This window comes from Acomys minous, assembly GCF_964271855.1.
Source record: "Acomys minous genome assembly, chromosome: 9".
In the NCBI taxonomy this organism is placed as follows: Eukaryota; Metazoa; Chordata; class Mammalia; order Rodentia; family Muridae; genus Acomys; species Acomys minous.
Window position 1 is genome coordinate 34,875,281 of NC_140490.1, and position 19,821 is coordinate 34,895,101.

Sequence of the window (19,821 nt, forward strand, 5' to 3'; positions counted from 1 at the left end):
CACCTCCTCGTGGTATGAGAATACAGCTCCTTACCAGAAGCATGTACTATACGTTGAGAAAAAAAATCCCGCAACTTCCTACCCATAATGGCACCATCCTCAGCAATTATAAAGGAGGAGACTGACAACAAAGCAAAGCCAGGTGTCTTGCCCAGAGCACCTCAGAGCACTTCCGGATCCAACAGGAAGAAAGTGACCATCATACACTGCCAACAGGCTAATAACTCTGTTCTGTCTGGTCACTGCTCCTGTTTGTTACTCAGCGAGCCACACAACAGTAGAGTGAGATCTGGTAGGCAACGCACTGGCTGGGAACCAGGTGTAGAGCGAGCGCCTCGGTTCATGGCAGATTAACGGTCACACACTAATAACAATACTGGGCATCGCATTTCCCACCGGTATTAACAGGCCTTCCCTACATGTAACCTACAAAAAACAACAACAACAACAACAACAAAAACTCCAAACCCCAAACAATGAGAACAACAAAACAAAAAAATCCAAGACACTGCTTTTATTTAGTATTTGCTGAGCCAGGTGTGTGGCACATACATACTAAGACCGAGGCAGGAAGATTCCAAATCCAAGGCCTTACCAAAAACAGGCCCAGACAACCTATCAAGTTCAAAATTTGTTTGGGCAATTTGTTGTGATCCTGCTTTAAAAATAAAATCGAAAATAGGCAGAGTGTGTAACTCAAAGGTAGACTGCTTGCCTCGCACCAGAAAGCCCGGGGTTCAATCTCAAGTAGCAACAGACACTTTTGTTTTTTCTTTTTCTTTTGTTCCAGTGTCATTGTACTGGGTGTGATAGTGGGCTCCTGCGGTCCTAACTTTAGAGGGTCAGGATCCTGTTCAAGGTCAACCTCAAGTCATGGTAAGTTCAAGACTAACTACATGAGACCCTGTTTCTTTTTTGTTGTTGTTTTGGTTTGATTTTTGTTTTTTATTTTTTAAATATTTATTTATTTATTATGTATACAGCACTCTGCCTGCAGACCAGAAAAGGGCATCAGATATCATTATGGATGGTTGTGAGCCACCATGTGGTTGCCGGGAATTGAACTCAGGACCTTTGGAAGAGCAGCCAGCAGAAGCTGCTTTTAACCTCTGAGCCATCTCTCCAGCCACCGAGACCCTGTTTCAAACAAACTGAGAGGGGAATTGTTGTTCCATGATTTTTTTTTTCTTCCACCTATCAAATCTTAACTCAGGAAAGCAAAAATTGAGGACCAGTGACGGACAACTAACCAAAGCCAGCCACACATCTAACCTTCCACCCGACCCCCTTGCTGGTTCTCACAGGCAATCTGCTTTTTGAAACAAGCTCTGATTTATGTAGGCTAGACTCGACTCAAACTCATCATCCTCTTGCCTCAGCCTCTCAAGGGCTGAATTGGTAGGACCGCACCAGCACGTGACTCCCTTGTTGGTATTACAGTCCCACACTGTCAACTATCTACAAAGACCTCTCTATTCCAGTGCTGAATCTCACTGTGAGTTACCATGACCCGGCCAAAGGGCGGAACAGACAAAGCGAGTAACTATAGGCAAGAAAAGAGAGAACTTAAAAACCCATCCATTCATCAAGAATAATGTTTGGGGCTGGAGAAATGGCTCAGAGGTTAAGAGCGCTGGCTGCTCTTCCAGAGGACCCAGGTTCAATTCCCAGCACCTACATGGTGGCTCACGTGTCTGTAACTCCTATTCCAGGGACTCTGACACCCTCACACAGACATAAATGCAGTCAAAACACCAATGTACATAAAATAAATAAAGAAATTATCCAAAAATGAAGAAGGAAGGAAGGAAGGAAGAAGAGAATAATTTTCTAAGGTTGGACATATAGGCAAGTAATAAAGAGCTTCCCCAGAGAACCACTAAAGTCCTAGATTCCATCCCCAGCACTGGACCGGTAAACATCATGTTTTGCCAAGAAAGACTGCAGCATCTTTTTTTTTTTTTTTTGGTGCTGAAAAGGCTAGTGGCAGATCAGTGAGATGGCTGAGCGGGCAGAGGCGCATGACTTGAGGCTCATCCCTGGCATCCACATATCAGAAACCAAGGACTGAGTCGTCCCCCCACCCCACCCCCACCCCCAAGCTGTCCTCTGACTGCATGTGTATGGCCTGTACCTGCTCTCACATGCCCCTCCCATGATCAAAAGTATTAAAGATAAAAATTAAAGTAGCCGTGGCTCCCGTGGTCATCTTTCCTTGGAACAGTAAGAAAAGTAAACCCGTCCGCTAATTAGGAAGCTTACATGCATGCACAGGTCCGAAACAATTAGGCTGTGTGGATACGGGCCCTGGTGAGCTCACAGTGAGAGTGGGATGGCTGCAAGCAAAGCTGCCTCTCTGCAGAAACTCAGTCCTAATAAAAATCATGCCCACGTTGCCACACAGCCGAGTAGGCAGCCCCCTCTCCTGTCTAATCAACAAGGGGGCATCCTTTAGCTTGGATGTGTATGTGTGGTGTCATGAAGGGCTCCAGCGGTTCAAAGCTCTCACCTTCATTCTAAACTTTGCTAATCTGGAACCACATTTAAAATGACAAGCTGCTGGTTTGCACTACGATTTTTGCCTCCATTAACAAATTCTGGACCTCAACCCAATCCCCTACTCCTCACATAGTCATTTGTTCTATGAACTCTTCCTACTTAAGGAAGTGGGGGGTGGGGTACTTGATGCTTCTCACTGACCCCAAAATGTATTCCACTCTCTTCAGGTGGAATGAAATTCTGTATGTTGCCGGGCGTGGTGGTGCACGTCTTTAATCCCAGCACTCGGGAGGCAGAGGCAGGCGGATTACTGTGAGTTCTAGGCCAGCCTGGTCTACAAAGCGAGTCTAGGACAGCCAAGACTACACAGGGAAAACCATGTCTCGAAAAGCCAAAACCAACAACCAAACAAAAATTCTATATGTCTACAGCTCTGTGAAATTACTTGTTCTTCTAGAAGGTGTGGACCATAGGCCACTTTCCAGTACTTGGGAGACAGAGACAGATGGATATCCGTGAGATTGAGGTCTACAGAGCCAAGTTCCAGGACAGCCAAGGCCACGCAGAGAAACCCTGTCTCAAAAAACAAAAACAAACTAATTGGGGGAATACAACACGTGACCTAAACTCAATCAAACTGGTTATGTGGCCAGTAAGCACTTGAGGAGAGGGCAGGAAATACAGATAAACCACCCAAATTCTGCAACTTTCCTGGGCCTGCTGGGAACAGGGGTCGGCCCTCTTCCTCACTGAGATGTGAGGTACAGAAGGAGAGCCTAAAATGGTTACAGTAACCCCACCACGAAACGGGCCAGGGCTCTCTGGTGGCCGGCTAACCTGCAGGTCAAGCTGCTGGCCATACCCCTAACGCTCCGGGTGCTCCAGCCAATGAGCGTCCTTTTTGGATGATCCAGGGCTGTTTGAATTTCTTAGAGCTTGGAACCATATGCATCCCTACCACGTTACATTCCAAGTCTGCCCCTACTACTTCTTGTCTGTGTAGTTAAGTCAGTAGAGCAGATGTTTGGCATCTCAGTTCCCCCGCCTGTAAAATGGAGGTGAGTAAGTGGGATATGTGACGGTTGGTACCAACTTGGCACACGGTAGGCACAGCTTATCTACTTGAGTGATGGCTGGAAAGGCTGCATTCTGTTTTTGCAATAAATATCCACCATGACACTAGTTAATCCATGGGGCGGGACCACAGGGACTTTTCCTATAATTTGTTACAAGAACTATTTTGCAGTGAAAAATTTAAAGTTTTGTGATAGAGAACAGGTAAAAATAGAGTGACAGCCACTTTCACCAAGAATCTTTTAAAAATACTATCTTTAAAAACCAAACATAAGCTGGGTGTGGTGGCGCACGCCTTTAATCCCAGCACTCGGGAGGCAGAGGCAGGTGGATCGCTGTGAGTTCAAGGCCAGCCTGGTCTACAAAGTGAGTCCAGGACAACCAAGGCTACACAGAGAAACCCTGTCTCAAAAAACCATAAAAAACAAAACAAAAGCAAAAAACCAAACATAACTACCAGGAAGAGACTTGATACCCTATGAGCATATACAGGGGGAGGAGGTCCCCCTCAGTCACAGTCATAGGGGAGGGGAGTAAGGGGAAAATGGGAGGGAGGGAGGAATGGGAGAATACAAGGGATGGGATAACAATTGAGATGTAATATGAATAAATTAATTAAATATATATATATATATATATATATATATATATATATATATATATACACATACATATGTAAAAGAACTCAAAGGCCACTTTTTTAAAAAAACATAAACCAAACTGGGCATGAAGGAACACACCTGTAATCCCAAATGAGGAGATGTCAAGATTCAGGTCAGAGGTTGAAAGGGACTCTGAAGGCTATTCCACAGGCATGCTCTGTCTTCATACTGCTAATGGTGCCCTTCTATGTGAAGGAACGCGTATCTGAGGGTGGGCGTGTATATGCTTGCAAATGTAATAAGGTACCCCCTTTTTTATATCTGATTTATATTCAAATTGGTGTTTTTGTTTGTTTGTTTTTGTTGTTGAATTTTTAACTGTAGGGACCAGAACACAGTCTACTAGTTGGGGGCCAACACCATGAGGTAGGCCACGCAGAGGTGATCTTGGAGTCAACTCTCCCTTACTCATTCCCGCGTTCCATCATCCTCCTCCTCTGGACTTCTACCCACTTTTGGAGAGAGTGCAAATACTTCAGCAGTTCCTCAGAAGACTTGGAGAAACTGTCTTCTTCCAGACAAAAGGCTATTGAAGCTCCTGGAGGCAAACTTTGGGAGCTCTGTGTCTTTGGGAACCCCAAGCTTGACATGCTCACAGGCAACAGGAGGGCCTCATAGGCCAAGGCAATTAGCTCAGGTCTTTCAACACATGAGTGGGGAGGAACCGTACTCGGCATGAAGGTCTTTTGTCTTACTATCATGTCCCAGCATCTCGAGGATGATCTATTTTCTTTCTTACAAGCTGGGCTCGAACATGTACGCAAGACACCCAAACACAACAACAATAACACAAGGTATTTTCTCTTTTTTTTCCCCCCCATGGTCAAATAGAGAGATATACTGTACCGATCCTTTTTATAAGAAAAGCAAAGAGCCTAGGCTGGATCAAACTCCTGGGGGCCCACATGATTGCCCCGAACCTCAACCTGCTGGTGAGCTAGAGCTGCAGCTTTGTCCCACTGTTCTCAGACAGTTATACTTTTATTTTTCCAATGTTTTTCCAGCACTTCACACATCCTAGGCTTACTACTCTACTACTGAGCTACATTCTCAGCCTTTTAATAAAGGAAGTGCCCCGACAAACAAGCAGACCAGGGGGGAATAATGCAGCACAATTGTCATTCAACAGAAGAATTAAATAGACGAATCAAACGCCTCCACATACCTCTCCCCACTTTTGTTTGTTTTTCAGACAGAAGCTCACTGTGTAGCCCTGGCTGGCCTAGAACTAGCTATGTAGACCAGGCTGCCCTCAAATTCATCTGCACACCCCTGGACTTCTCTGCCCCAGTGACGGCACACATACACCCCTGGCCACCACAAGTTTTGGTAGTGGTCATTCCCATGAACATATATGTATTTTATGACACATGTAAGCAAAACATACACAGTATCGGTAGCAAATAATCTCCCAGTTTGCTTTCTTGGATCCATCCACATCATGCTTTGTAAAACTGAATTTAGGGTAAGCACATAGGAGGATGACCCTCTGGACCACTGAATGTGTCTGTCTGTCTAGGGAAGATGACAGGGTCCAGTGTGAGAACCCATGTACACTCAGAACAGGGTACAACTTCAGACTCACTCATTGTGTGGGTCTCTGCCCAGTTCCTGCCCTCTAGCCGGTCTAAGCAGGTCATGAGAAAGGCTTAGCATCCGTGTGGTGCCTGCCGGATGCTCTGCTGTTCGCTTGCTCCTTTTACTAGCAGCAGGGAGACCTCACGCTGAGCACAGGCAAGCTTCTGGCTGTGACTCGGTGACACTGTTTTGGGTTTATTTATGGTTACCTTCCGTTTACTTAGTGATGATGCTTTTCCATTATGATAGTGACACAGAATCTCCTTTTCAATTATATCTGTTGTAAAAAAGTGAGTCAATGGCAGGGGGAAATGATTAAGTGAGACTGAAACGGAGACAGCCATAGATTGAGAAACTAGGAAAGGTGGCTGAAGTTCAGGTAACGCAGGCCTAACGACCATAGAGATAGGCCTGGGAAGCCTGAAGAGCTAGCCTGAGCCTGGGCTAAAACACCCGCTGGTATTATCCATAACACTGAACTGCCAGAGCTGGAGAAACAAAAGCCATTGTGTCGGTCCCCCATGGAAAAAGCACCTTTGACTGACTCATTCCTTCCTGTGGTTAAACTGGAGTTCTGCCTTCCTCACTCGAGAACCTTCACCAGCTCTACCTTTGGGAAAGGGGCTGGATGTTCCCTAGCCACAGAAAAGAAAACGACAATTATTAAATGGCGTCTTAGCAGACAGAAGTCTACCCTAACCACGGAACCAGCAGGCCACACTCTACGGAGGGAGCAGGTAGGCTGGTGAGAACTGAGGAGCCACGCTTATGTTAGAAACCACAGAATGCACTCCCTGCAGCCTCCTACACCCAACCTGGCCCACAACCTGGATGTCCAGGGTAGTTTCCAAGCATCACTGCAAAAATACTATCCCAAGCCTCAGAATGCAAGGTTGGATGGGCCGGGGTTCAGGCCATACACCTAGGGAAGTGAATATGTTGGCAGGTAGCGCGGGTAGCCTGACAAAGATGTCCCGGATGCCAAGGGCCTGGGTTAGAGGGAGAGAAATTGATACCCAGGACCAAGTCAGGGACAGTGAGGCTCCGGGCCCGGGTGGAAGCAGCCGGCTCGCTTTGCCACTCTGCTCCAGATGAAAGCACGCCAAGCATTTGGCATAACCTGGGGTTAACACTGGAAACACCTCCAAGTCTTTCCAGCTCCCTGCTCATCAGCATTGCCACCGAATCCCAAAAAGATAAGCAGAACTGCACCTGTGACATCAAGGTGAAGACTCATTTGCCCAAGGTGCAGTGGGGCCAGTGCTAAGGACACGACAGCTTTCATACCCCAGAACTCTGTGAGAAAGATGTAGGGGTTTTCCTTGTCCTCCACCCCCTTTATAGCCCAGGCTGGCTGGGAATTCACCTGCCTCAGACTCTCAAAAGCTACCCACCCACCCCCAACACACACCACCACCATTTAGGGTAGCCTTTCTTTTTTCTTTCTTTCTTTTCTTTTTTTTTTTTTTTTTTTTTTTTTTGAGACAGGGTTTCTCTCTGTAGTCCTGGCTGTCCTGGATTCGCTATAGACCAGGTTGGCCTTGAACTCACAGCAGTCTGCCTGCATCTACCTCCCTGAGTGCTGGGATTACACGGCACCAGGCTCGAATAGCCTTTCCATGTTGCTGAGGCTGGTTTCAAACTCCTATCCTGTGAGCTTCAGAAGCATCTGAAACTACAACCCGCCATGCAGCTCTGGAGAACAGGAGAAAAACTGCTTCCTGTGACCAATCCGAGCAAACAAAAAAGCAGTCAGCAATTCTTTCAAATGCTCTTTCTTTCTTTCTTTTATATATATATATATATATATATATATATATATATATATATATATATATATATATATATATATTTTTTTTTTTTTTTTTTTTTTTTAAACAAGCTGGGTGTGGTGGCACATGCCTTTAATCCCAGCACTCAGGAGGCAGAGGCAGGTGGATCCCTGTGAGTTTGAGGCCAGCCTGGTCTACAAAGTGAGTCTAGGACAGCCAGGGCTACACAGAAGAAGAAGAAAAAATAAAGAACATGGGAGATTTACATGTGTGATTTACATGACATTTATGGACCTCCAGGACAAGAGTGCTATTTGGGAGTGCTGTGAGAGGTCAAAGTACTTCCTGTCAGAACACTCCAGAAACTCAGCCCCAAGACTCAGGGGGAAGTGGTGGGGGTCTTTCAGACCCATTGTCCTAAGTGCTTGGAGAGTGGCTGAATCAGAAGTTGCTTTCATTACTTCCCCTTTACTTCACAGGAAATGGAGTTGGGATAATCTGTGGATCTGCTGTCCTTGGGAGTGCTGGGAAACAGTTCCTCCATAAGAGCATGAAGCCTTCAGCATGGGACAGTCTCTATAAATCCCTAGGAAGGCAAGTGGGGGACCAGGCTGTCCAACTCCATCCTGCCAGGGGACTGCTGAAACGCATTGAAATTATGGTGTAGCTGAGCAACTAAAAGCTAAATTGAGTTTCTCTACTGGGCAGCTAAACATGAGACAAAAATCGCAACAGTTACCAAACATAATAACTGTTATTAGCAGACCCTGGCAGTTCCAATAAAAGTTGGTCCTAAAAGCTTTTAAGACACAGGAAGTAGCTGGAACACCCCTGCTCCACGGCTGACCAAAACATGTTCCTGAACCAAGGGAGCCTTCCTAACCATAATGAGAGGCAAGTAGGTCTTCCAGTTTTAATGCGGGTCCAAGCAGTTAAAGGTCAAAGGTGAAGCTTGTTACAAACACCAGTGTGAGCAAAGATGGCACAAGAAAGCGCCAGTCCATTTTCCTGAGAAAATGCACCTCTCTTTTCCCCATTACAACTAAAAGGCGATGTAAGTAAAATTCTCTAAAAGAAAACAAAACAACAACAACAAAAACTCTCAAAGGTCTTTACAGGTGAGATCCATGCTTTCTGTATTCTTGATTTTTGGGGGAGGGGGTGAGGGTAAAATAAGTAATTGCAAATGTACATTTAAAAATCACATTTATTTATGTTGTGTGTGTGTGTGTGTGTGTGTGTGCGCGCGCGCTCACATGCCACATATGTAGCAGAAGACGGAGGACAATTGGCAGGTGTTCTCTCTCCTTCTAACATGTGGGTCCCAGGAATTGAATCCAAGTCTTCGTGTTTAGTGGCAAGTACCTCACTAGCTTTCAAATATGGCTTTGTAAATTTTAATAGGAAAAAAAAATGGTCTAGAAGTAGGTTTCAAGAACATGCTGAGGGGATGGACAGCTTTACAAGATTAAAATCTTAAGGTTGAAGAGATGGCTCGGCGGTTAAGAGCACCAGCTGCTCTTCTAGAGGACCCGGGTTCAATTCCCAGCACCCACACGGCAGCTCACACCTGCCTGTAACTCCAGTTCCGGGGACTCTGACACCCTCACACAGATGCATGCACATACACACAGGCAAAACACCAATGCACATAAAATAAAAATAAATAATTTTTAAAAAACAAGATTAAAATCTTAACAATAACAACCAGCCACATCCTCACTAGCTAGCTGGGCATGCCTCAGTTTCCCTTCCTATATAAGGACATTGTCACACATCACAACATCACAACCTTTCTAACACTGCCTGCTGATCAGCAGACGCTCTGTATGCACTCATGAAGCTTCCCTGTGACTCCTGGGCTCTGATCCTCAGTGGCTTGCTACTAAGTTCATTGTCTGGGCTTCACATGGCAACTTGGGAAACCTTGCTCTCGAACAGCTGATGTCAAAGGTCAGTGTGGAGAGGGTGAGTATGAAGGGCTGAATTAAGTTCAGCACCACAGATCCAAAAATGAGTGTTTTGCTGGGACACTCACAGATCATTAGACACTGTTCCCACTTTAACATGAGGTGCCAAATAAGATAAAATAAATCTGAAGTCTGATAAACACACACACACACACACACACACACACACACACACACACACACACACACACACCAAGCAAGCAAATCAATGCACTGGGCTTATTATTCAACCCACTCTACTAGAGACTGTTTATTTATTCAGTAAGTAATTTCTTAGATTCCTATTAAGTACCCCGCTCAGAGGTAAGCTGGGCACAGCACCTGCTTCTTGGAGCAATGAGGATTCACAGCTTTAGGAGACAAGTCAGATATAAGAGGGATGTGCGTCCTAAGGACAGGGCAGGGAAGGGCCTGTGAAGTGCCTACCTTGGATAGTAAAGAAAAAGGGGACACAGAGAAGACTGTGGTAAGAGAGGCGCCTGCAGGAAGTGGGATGCTGACCTTTCTAGATCCCTCCAGTAACAGTGCCTCTGTCCTGTCCCAGAGGCATCCTGCCACCTAGCCTCCTTCAGCTGCTCTGAGGAACAGGACAACACGACAGGGGCTTCTAAGCCAGGCTCCACCCAGCTCCTCCTGCCTGCCTCTTTCTGACAGAGTTTTGTGACCAGAACCCAGAGCTCTGTTTGGTTAAGGGAACTACCAAGCCGCGAAGACCTGCAAAGCCTGGGGCTGCAGCTCAGTTGGCAGAGTGCTTGCCCAGCAAGCAAAAAGCCTTCCTTTGCGTATGATCTCCAGCGCTGCGTAGACAAGGTGTGGCAGCGCGTTACAAGTTGGAGGTCATCCTTGGTTACATACCGAGTATAAGGACCGCCTGCGCTGTAAGTAACCCTGTCTCAAAAACAAAGCAAAACAAAACCCGTGGAAGAAAGAAAAAAAAAATTCTTAAGAGTTTTGGTCCCTTGAGGAGCCTTTCTCTAGCCAATTTATAACCAATGACTCTGTCACTTATTTCAGAGAGTCTGTTACAGCCTGGAGTGCTGAATCATTCTTGTTTCTTTGGAATCTGTTAAGTCGCTCCAGGAACATGCAAGGAAGTGACAATGATTCACACAAGAGCTGTGGTACCAACATGATTAAAAAGCAAGCTGTTTCCTTGAGGGATGGTTTGTAGAAGGCAGAGGGGAACTTGATTTTAGGGACTAGAAACCTTTCATACCCCAGCCTGCAAGGGAGGCCGGCCTGTCCCTCAGTCACACTCAGCACAAGGTGGGAACAAACACCGGATCTTCTTGGGAAAGGAAAGCCAACTGCTTGCCCCCCTTTTTTTCCCCTTCCATCTTAAAAATCTCAATTTATGTGTCACAGCAAATTTACATAGCCCTGGCCACAAAGCCCCACCCGTTTCCCTATATAGGGAGGGTGCCAACATTCCAAGCTAAGTTCCAAATAATTCCCACCTCACTGGCTGCCTTTCTATCAGAGAGGAAATTCCACAAAAGTTGTCTGGCATGGCGAAATCCTTATGAAAATACCCAGTAAGGTGACCGGGCTCGGTTAGTGAAAAGAGCTTCAAATCTCCATGAGAAAAGGAATTCAAGCCAGCATAAAGGGCCTTCAGAGACAGAGAACAGGAGTGCTGTGTAAACGCCCAGACCTTTCAATCAGCTAGCCCTGAACTGCTCAGGAGGCTGAACCCTGAATGGGCCTTCAGACCAGCTTCTCTGAGAGGGGAGAAGGCCACGGGCAAAATAAGCTCAGCTTAAAGCACACAGCTTCCTTTCTGCAGGTGGCCAGCCTGCAGCTTGCTGGAAATAAATAAATAAATAAAATAAAATAAAATAAAATAAAAATAAATGAACAGAAAGCCACTTGGTGGGAACTACAGGCACCTAAGCCAGAGCCATCAAGCAAATAAGAGACCACTGCCAGACTTGGGTAGAAAGAAAGGAACCCTGCACTCCCCAGAAAACAACCTCCTCCTGGTTAATATTTAAAGGTTGGCAGAAGGAAAGGATGAAGGTGAGGTCATTTCTGACAAGAGAACAGCTGGGCCAATGTCCACTGTCACCAATGCTCCCCTGACGCAGCCCTCTTGACACATCCCCCCGCCCCCCCCCCCCCTCAGACACACACACCTCAGTCCACACTTGCTTTTGTGGCAGGCACTGTGAGTTCTCCAGATGCAGGACAGAAGCGACAAGGATGCCTCCTTCCGCACCTCTGGCTTCCAGGCCTCATAACACATGGCCCACACAGTAGCCTCAAAGCAAACAAGCACTGGCTGTTCCTCAAAGGGAACCAAAGGCAAAGAAATCTAAAGAACCTGCAAAAAGCACCCTCCATGCGCAGTCAATGATCCCTGGAGCTGGATCAGGTGCGAGAGTTTTTGTGGTGTGTCAGGAAATTCTTTCTCTCCCTCCCTCCAATACCTGGGATTGAACCCAGCCAGGGCCTCAAACATTCTAGATAAGCATTCTATCACTATATCTTCATGGACAACCCCCTACCCCCCTTTTATTTCCACTTTATTTTGAGACAGGATCCTAGTTAGCTGGCCAGCACAAACTGGCCCTGGATTTGCAATCTCTTGACTCAGCCTCCTGAGCAGCTGAAGCTTGCTTGTGTCATCAAACAAGCCCAGCTCGTAGCAGAAAATCTTGGTGTTGCATTACTCAAGCACCAATGAGTGAAGTCTGAAGCAAAACAGAACAAGAAATAAACCAACCACCACCAACACCCAGTCAAGAAGAAAAGTCCCTCCCACAGCCTGTTTCTACAACAGACCCGTTGTACAGTGTACAGCCTGACTGATGTGAAAATACTGCTCGCTTACAGGTCAGGTCCGTCCAACATTTTGACACTGGGACAGGATGCAGTCATCCCCAAAGTTCATACTCCAGAACCACAGAGCTGGATTACAAAAGAGACAAAGACTCTGCACATAATGTTTTAAGCCATCTTACAGTTTTGCATTGCATTCAGAGCTATGCTGGGGGACAAATGGCCCACTGGCTTCTAAGTCAGTAAGACAGCCTCAGTGTGTACCATGCCTGTCTTACAAAGGGAGGTAGATGGATTTCAGCCTTAGTTTCCCACCTATATAAAATGCAGATGCAACACTCAGAAGGTGGAGGCAGGAGGATCACAGGTTTGAAACAGCCTGCACTATAAAGTGAGACCCTATCTAAAAAAATAAAATAAAATAAAGCATCGCTGGGTTTGCAATGAGGATCAGAAGCGATAGGAATCGCAGACTGACGCTGAGCAGACAGAAGGCGTGTAAACACTTGATGTTGCAGAAGAGGCCAAGCAGACACACCTCAACATTGAGCACCCAGACAACATCATCAAGAGGCAGAGCTGGTACCAAGAAAAGCCAAGGAAACAGAACAATACTGCCGTTCCTGCCAAGCTTTCTACCTGAACAAAGCAGAAAAGTCAGGTTCTGGTGGTGGGGGAGGGGAAGCAGGCAGCCAGCGTGACTGCTGTGCAGTTTCATCACCGGGACGGACTAAGTCAAGAGCCAAGCTATGTTTTTTGCTTACAGTACAAAAGTATCTGGCCAGGGACATTGTAGAGTACAGAAGGCTGGCTGAAGGAAGATGAGCGGCGGCAATGCGTCCGTGGTAAACTTCGCCACTTAAGACAATAGGCAGAGTAAAAAAGCCTTACCCAATTACTTTGTAACAGTTTGCAGAGGAGATAGAACAGCTCTCATTTATCAAAGAAACACACTCAGGGCCAACTCTACAAGGTCCCTAGAACAAAGGCTACTGATAGGTGTATGTTTACAATGTCAGCACTTAAGGCTGAGGCCATCCTGAGTCATCTGTCTCAAACAAACAAACAAACAAACAAATACTGAATATGTAGGGGACTTAACAGATAGCTCAGTTCCTCTTCCCCCAACGCCCGCCCGCCCCGCCCCCCCCCCCCAGCTCCAATCATCACAGCAAGTGACACAATAAAATAACCAGCAGTCCCCATCTTTACATCCAATATAGCTACTGTCGCTTACCATTTTGGCACCACAGCCTACAGAGAACCACCTGGTTTTCTAATCATTTTTCCCAGGAAATGCTCTCCTTAGGACATGCACTCAGTTTCTCATGAAAATGTTTTAAGACAGCCACCTAAGAGCTCTACCTCAAAGCCTCTGAAGAAACGCTATTGTTCATTATATGATAATCCTGATGCTGCGCAGTGGTCACTGGCACACTCAGTTGGCAACTAGTTACAACAATAATGTCAAAGCTGATTTCTAGTAGAACGCCATTAATGAATGAACATTAATAATGAGCATATCAACATCATTGTGCTAGGATATTGTGTGTGGCCCAGAGCAAGCTCAGATTTGCCATGTGGCTGAAGAGGACCTCAAGTTTCTGATCTTTGGCCTCTACTTCCCATGTGCTGGAATTACAGGTGTGTGCCACCGTGCCAGGTTCATTTAGTTCTGGGGTTCAAACTCCAGGCTCTGGACATCCTAGGCAAGAATTCTACCAACGGAGCTACAGCCCAGCCTAATCGAACACATTGCCCTCTGCCACCAGACCATGGCAACAATTGTTCTGCTTCATTTTGCAGATGGAGAAGCCAAGGCTTAGAAAAAAACCAAAACACCAGGGCTGTTATGGGGCAGAGTGGGCATCACAATTCAAGCCCTGTAGCTTTGAGTCCACGCCTGGACCACCAGGCCTAGGTCATGCTGATCCTATGTCTACAGAAAGTAAGATGCCCAGAACCCCTGGCCTTGGCCCAAAAGCTTGCGTTCTGAGCATCCACTGCCCCAAAGTGCAAGGCAGCCACACTCCACCAAATTAGCAGCCCACTTGCTGATGCCTGCTCATGGGGCAGAACCTGGACCTATGAGGGGCAGGGGGAGGGCAGGGGGCGGGGAAGGGAGTGCCTAAAGATATACTTGGCTCCAAATAAAAGCCCTCCTTCCCACAGACCCTCCAAGAATGAAGGCAGCCGCTGGCTGGCATGCTGGCTCCACCAACTGCTAGAGCTCAGCAGAGCCCCAGCTACCATCTGGAAGTGATTTGGCCCAGAGATTCCTGAACGGGGTGGGAGGTTGGAATGACAGGCGCCTGGAGCTCCTGTCCAGCTCAGAAACAAAGCTAGTGTGAATGGGCCCTGGAGGCAGCCAGAACATACCGGGGGTCATCCCCTTCCAAGGAGCAGACACCCTCTAGGCAGCTCCTCACTCTATTTTAGCAAGCAGGATGAACAGCAGCCAGCTGAGCTGGCCTCCCCGAGCAGTACTGACTCTGAGCTTCATTGCAGCGCGCAAGCTCTTCCAGGCCAGCTTGAGATTATCTCACGGCATCTTGTTCAGTTAACAAGCACTCATAGAGCACTTATTATGTACCCTGGACTATTCCAGCCACTTAAAAAGATAGTTTTATTTAATTAGTTTGTTGAATGAGTGTTTTGCCTGCATACGTGTGTGTGTGCGCCTCTCGTGTGTCCCCGGTGCCTATGGAGTTCAGAAGAGGGCAGAGTATATCCTGGAACTGCATTTACAGATGGTTATGAGCCACCGTGTGGGTGATGGGAATTGAACTCAAGTCCTCTGCAAGAGCCACAAGTACTCTTAACTACTGAGCCAACTCTCCAGCCCCTGTTCCAGCCACTTTTTAAAACTTGTTTTATTACAAGTTACATAAATGACATGTAAAATTATCTTTGTAACAATCTTTTAAGGTGCATTTATTATTTCTATTTCAGCAATTAGACAACAACAGAGGCCTGGAAATTTTTAATAGCTACTTTGTGGCAAGTGAGAATTGAACCAAGACACCTTGCCTTTAACTTTGTATCTCACAGGGCTGTGCTGCTGTCTTGTTGCAAATGGCCCTGGATTTGTCGGTTCAAACAAAGCATGAAGTTTCACTACATAAGAATCCTCTGGGTTCTTAGGTTGCATGGTCCGAAAGACCACATGGGCTTTTGCTAGCTAGTTCAGGAAGAAGCACAAATGGGAACATCTATAGTACACTGGTTCTCTGGTGATGGGACCAAAGGGAGGAAGGCAAAGATGCTGGGCGGCATGATGCCCCACCCAGGGACTCAGTCTTGGGCACTCGTACTCACAATGCCTAGCAGACCCTGTTCAGGTTAAGTTGAATAAACATGAGGGCCAGCTGCATCTTGTAAAAAAGGGGGGGGGGATTCTTTTCTAAAGGACCAAACCTCGATATATTACCCAAATTTCTAGCAGCCTCCATTGTGGTTCTTGGGCTTGGAGACTTCCTTCCTTTCCAAAGTGAGCTGGGCTGCCCAAATTTCAGATCGGTGGAGAAAACAAGTAAATATAACTACCAACTCTTGACCCAAAACCAAAAAGCTAAGCATGCTGAGCCTCCCTGTGAACTAACAGGACAAGCAACGTAACAAAGCTTTCAATTTTGGGGTAGAGCCTACGGCAGAACCAACTTCTGATGAACCACAAATGTGAGGAAATAAACAGCCAGGGTTGTCTCTCAGAAGTTGCTGGCAGGTATGCCAGTGTCCTCTGGCAGCTCTGACCCCCTCATGTCCACAGCTGGTCTTACAAACACGATTCTAAAGGTCCCCACAATGTAAACTGTTGGGAGTCAGCCAAGCCATATGATGCCCTGAATCCATCCAATAACCTTCCCAGGTTATACATAAAACATGAGCCCCTGGAGAACAGGAAAACGCAGTCAAGCGCCACCAATCGAGACAGCAGCTATTACTCAACAGCTCCAACCATAAGAGCACACGCTGACTCCATTTTAACTTCCCTCCTCACAGCCCAGAGGATGAATCCTGTCACTCACCAAAGACTCCATCATCCCTATTGCATCTGGGGCTAAGGTTCAAACTGTGGCTGTCCAGCCGCCACTTCAACACCCTGGAACTGCAAAACGGAGGCTACATCAGACCTTTTATGCAGAGGGGGAGATGGGAGGTGTTTTGTTTTTTTTTTCATCTCTGACACTAGAAGGAAATTTACTCAAAATTCAAAATCAACAGCTTGGCAAACCTGCACTCTGGCCCCAGTGTACTGTCCAGCCGCTTGTCATCTCGAGAAATTGGTTCATTTTTGTTTCCCGTCTTTAAGTAGGGACACTATATTAACAACAACGGCAGTAACAACAGCAGCTGCTTTCTAAGTACCATGTGGCAGCCTAGGACAGAACCCAGCCCCTGACCCCTCTGGAGACTGCTAGAGAAGACCATTATCAGAAGGACATTAGCTGCTATCAATTGATTATCCTGAATATTCAATGGGAGTAGTCAACAGAATTACAACACACTGTGGGTGGCCATATAAAAAGTGCCATGGTGAGCGCTAGACAATATAAAATGAACAGTGAATAAGTGAACTGAAGTCCAAGCGAGACAGGCCATTACTTAAAACATCCCTAGGCGTCACAAGACGCCTTCGGCTCCATCTCTTCCTTCAGCAGTCTGGGCCCCTGGCAAGACAGACGGGTCTCCAGAGGCTGGAAAACCTGTTTGCTAAGAGATCTTTCTGGAAAGCAACGAGGGAGGAGTTGTACGTGGTCACACCCTCTAACCTAGGAATACCACTTTGGAGAATATGATCCATGAAATATTTTAAAGGGACAAATCAAGCAGTACAGTAACAAACCCATTATCAATCAGATAAATGGTAGTTAACCTGCCTCAGCCAGTTCAAAGCTGGAAAAAATCATGAGGATCAATTAGGAAACGGTGAGGGAGGGACCTCCAGACCAGGCCAGAAGGAGACCCACAAGCTGTGGAGCCGTGCTGGACACAGCTCAGTTGGTAAAAATGAGGCTACCCTTCACTTTCCGGTGCTATGGTTTCTTTTTGAAGCGATTCTATGTCATGTTTAACACCTGGTTTAATTTAAATTTCTTTGTGGAGTTAATGAAATAAATATACAGTTTAAAACAAGGAATGAATGCAAGTTGAGCTCAGCCAGGCAGGCCTTGAGAATCATTCTTCGTAGGAAAGGAGAGTTCCGGGTTAAAGTCTGAGGTGCTCTCTCCTTGATACAAGAGATGGGCCTCCAGACCACAATGCAACCCAGACGGCTTCCCCCACTGAGAAGCCACACCTGGGAAGGAGAGCCTGCTGAGAGGGAGGCTACTGGTTGTAGCTGCCTGGACCCAGGAAGTAACAAGCTCCTCTACCGGCCAGCACAGGTGTGGGGAAAGTCCAGGGTGAGGCTGGGTGGAGGTTCAGTCTAGAGGGAACCCCTTTCCACTGGAGAAAGTTCCAGAAGCCACACCCACCTTCCTTTCTTCCTGTCACTGGGGTCACTAATAATGGCCTTATTTCCTCAGGAAGAATCCCCAGCCCTCCATGGAGTGCACACATCCTCTGCATACACAAAAAATCTCTGCATGAATACATGCTATGTGTGCCCACACGAACGCCTACGGGGGCAAAGGAGCGAACCCGGGCGCACACACTTTAACCCCCATGGTTCCTACAGTCACAAACCACATCCTCAAGGGCCCTGTTCCCTCTTTAGAAGCCTGAACTACTCCAGACCTTAATTCTCGAAGCCAGGACAGTAGGAAAGAAGCCGGACTCAAACTCCTTCTCTCAGGACGACCAGGGAAAGGGGATGGGGCACTGCTTTAGCTCTTAGCTGGACCACACTTACAGTGACCCTGGACAAGCCAATAGCCCTCTAAAAGTCCCCTCTTCTAAGGAGATCTCAGCCCACCAGACGTTGAGTATTGAGCTAACTTAGAAGGCTGGGGCCGTCCAGCGAGCGCTATTAGGCCCTCTTCTACACACATTAATTATTATCACCACTAAATTATTTCAACTCGAGGGAACCCTCCAGCCCCGAGCCAGAGTTGAGAAACGAGGACACTGCCTTTCCAACCTCAGGGCCCACACCCATTCCGGCGTTGGAAGGGGAGGGGAGGGTCCCAGGTCCTAGTCTCCACCTAGGTGAAGAGCCAGAGAACGGTAGCGTCTCAGGTCTCCACGCCCAGACTCCTAGCCAACGCCCTTTCAGCCCAGGAGGATCGCTCTGGTCTAGGCGCACCTGGCGAGCGTGAAGTAGGAATTTGGTAAGAGTCCAAGGGCTTTGCTATCAGGGTCAGCAGACGCTTTCCCCAGCAACCCCCGGGGCACCCCCGCAATCAAATCTCCAGCTGTGAATGGACGGTCTTAGTGTTTAACCCACCCGCAACACTGTAGCGGCACCGCCAAGCACACCGTGGCGAGCAATCACGCCAGGTCCCAGGCCACAGATGGCACCGCAGAAAAGGCCTAGATTCTAGGTCCTCATCCCAGGGACACCTCCTCCTCCCCTCGGCGCCTACATCCAGCCCCAGGAAGCGACCCGCGGTGGGGCGCGCTGCCGGATACCCCGATTTCTGCAAATGTGGGGGGTCTGGCCACAACACTCACCGATGGACACGAGCTTGATGCTTTCGTGGTCCAGGAACTCCAGCGCCACCGACACATTCTCCAGCTTCATCTGTCGGAAGGTGGGCCGCTGGTGGTACTTGTGGTGCATGCGCTTCTGGCTTAGCACCTCGAGCAGCGCGATGAGCCGGAGTCCGTCGCTCAGATCGGTCTGCAGGTTCCCGATGCGTTTGTTCACACACTTGAGGTGTTCATTGCACCAGCGGGTGAATGTGTTCTGTTGAATCTTCTTCCACGGCGCGTCCTCCGCCAGGTCTTTCTCGGTCACCGGCATCCTGGAGGCGGAGAGTGCGCGGAGGCAACAAGCACCAGGGACTCGGGGACTAGGGAAACGAGGCAAATGCAAGGGGGGCTCGAACTCGCTGCTACCTTAGCCGCAACAGGAGCTGCTCTGCCCTCGTCCGCCCCCGAGCGCGCAAGTAGCCTGGCCTGGCGCCTGCGCGCTACACCGCCCCGCCCCCGAGACTCCGCCCCTTTCCGACCATATAGAAGCGAATTCCTTAGCTACGTTCGCCCTCTACAGCCTAAAGCCTGCACTACCCTGGTGAGTCTCACTAACCTGATGTGATGGCCAGCTAGAAGAAAGTAACCTGGGAAAGGCCCAGAATGAGGGCACATAAGGAAGCAGGGGACTAGACGGAATGGCCATCCATCTGTAGTCTCAGTGAGAGGCAGGTGCATTTCTCAGAGCGGGCATGACAATGATTATTTGGACACATTGATTTCAGCCTAAGGGTCACACATCTGAGTAGCAGTAGTGAAAATGAACTGTGTCAGTTATATTTTGCTGGAGTAACAAATTACCAAGACTTGGTGTCAAAAAAAAATCTCACAAAAGGGCCCGGTGTGGTG

The 19,821-nt window shown here is 47.5% G+C and overlaps 1 protein-coding gene across 4 annotated transcripts in view; it reads right to left on the reverse strand.

Annotated features, from left to right (window-relative positions):
• The window catches only part of FLNB (filamin B), a 130,221-nt gene extending 110,827 nt beyond the window's left edge, over positions 1-19,394 (reverse strand). For all 4 annotated transcript variants that reach the window (XM_084794488.1, XM_084794487.1, XM_084794489.1 and 1 more), the window contains exon 1: positions 18,952-19,394. In XM_084794488.1, coding sequence (XP_084650614.1) covers positions 18,952-19,243 — 292 coding nt within the window. In that variant the 5' untranslated portion in view covers positions 19,244-19,394. The remainder of the gene's footprint in view (positions 1-18,951) is intronic.
• Between the last annotated feature and the right edge of the window lie 427 nt (positions 19,395-19,821).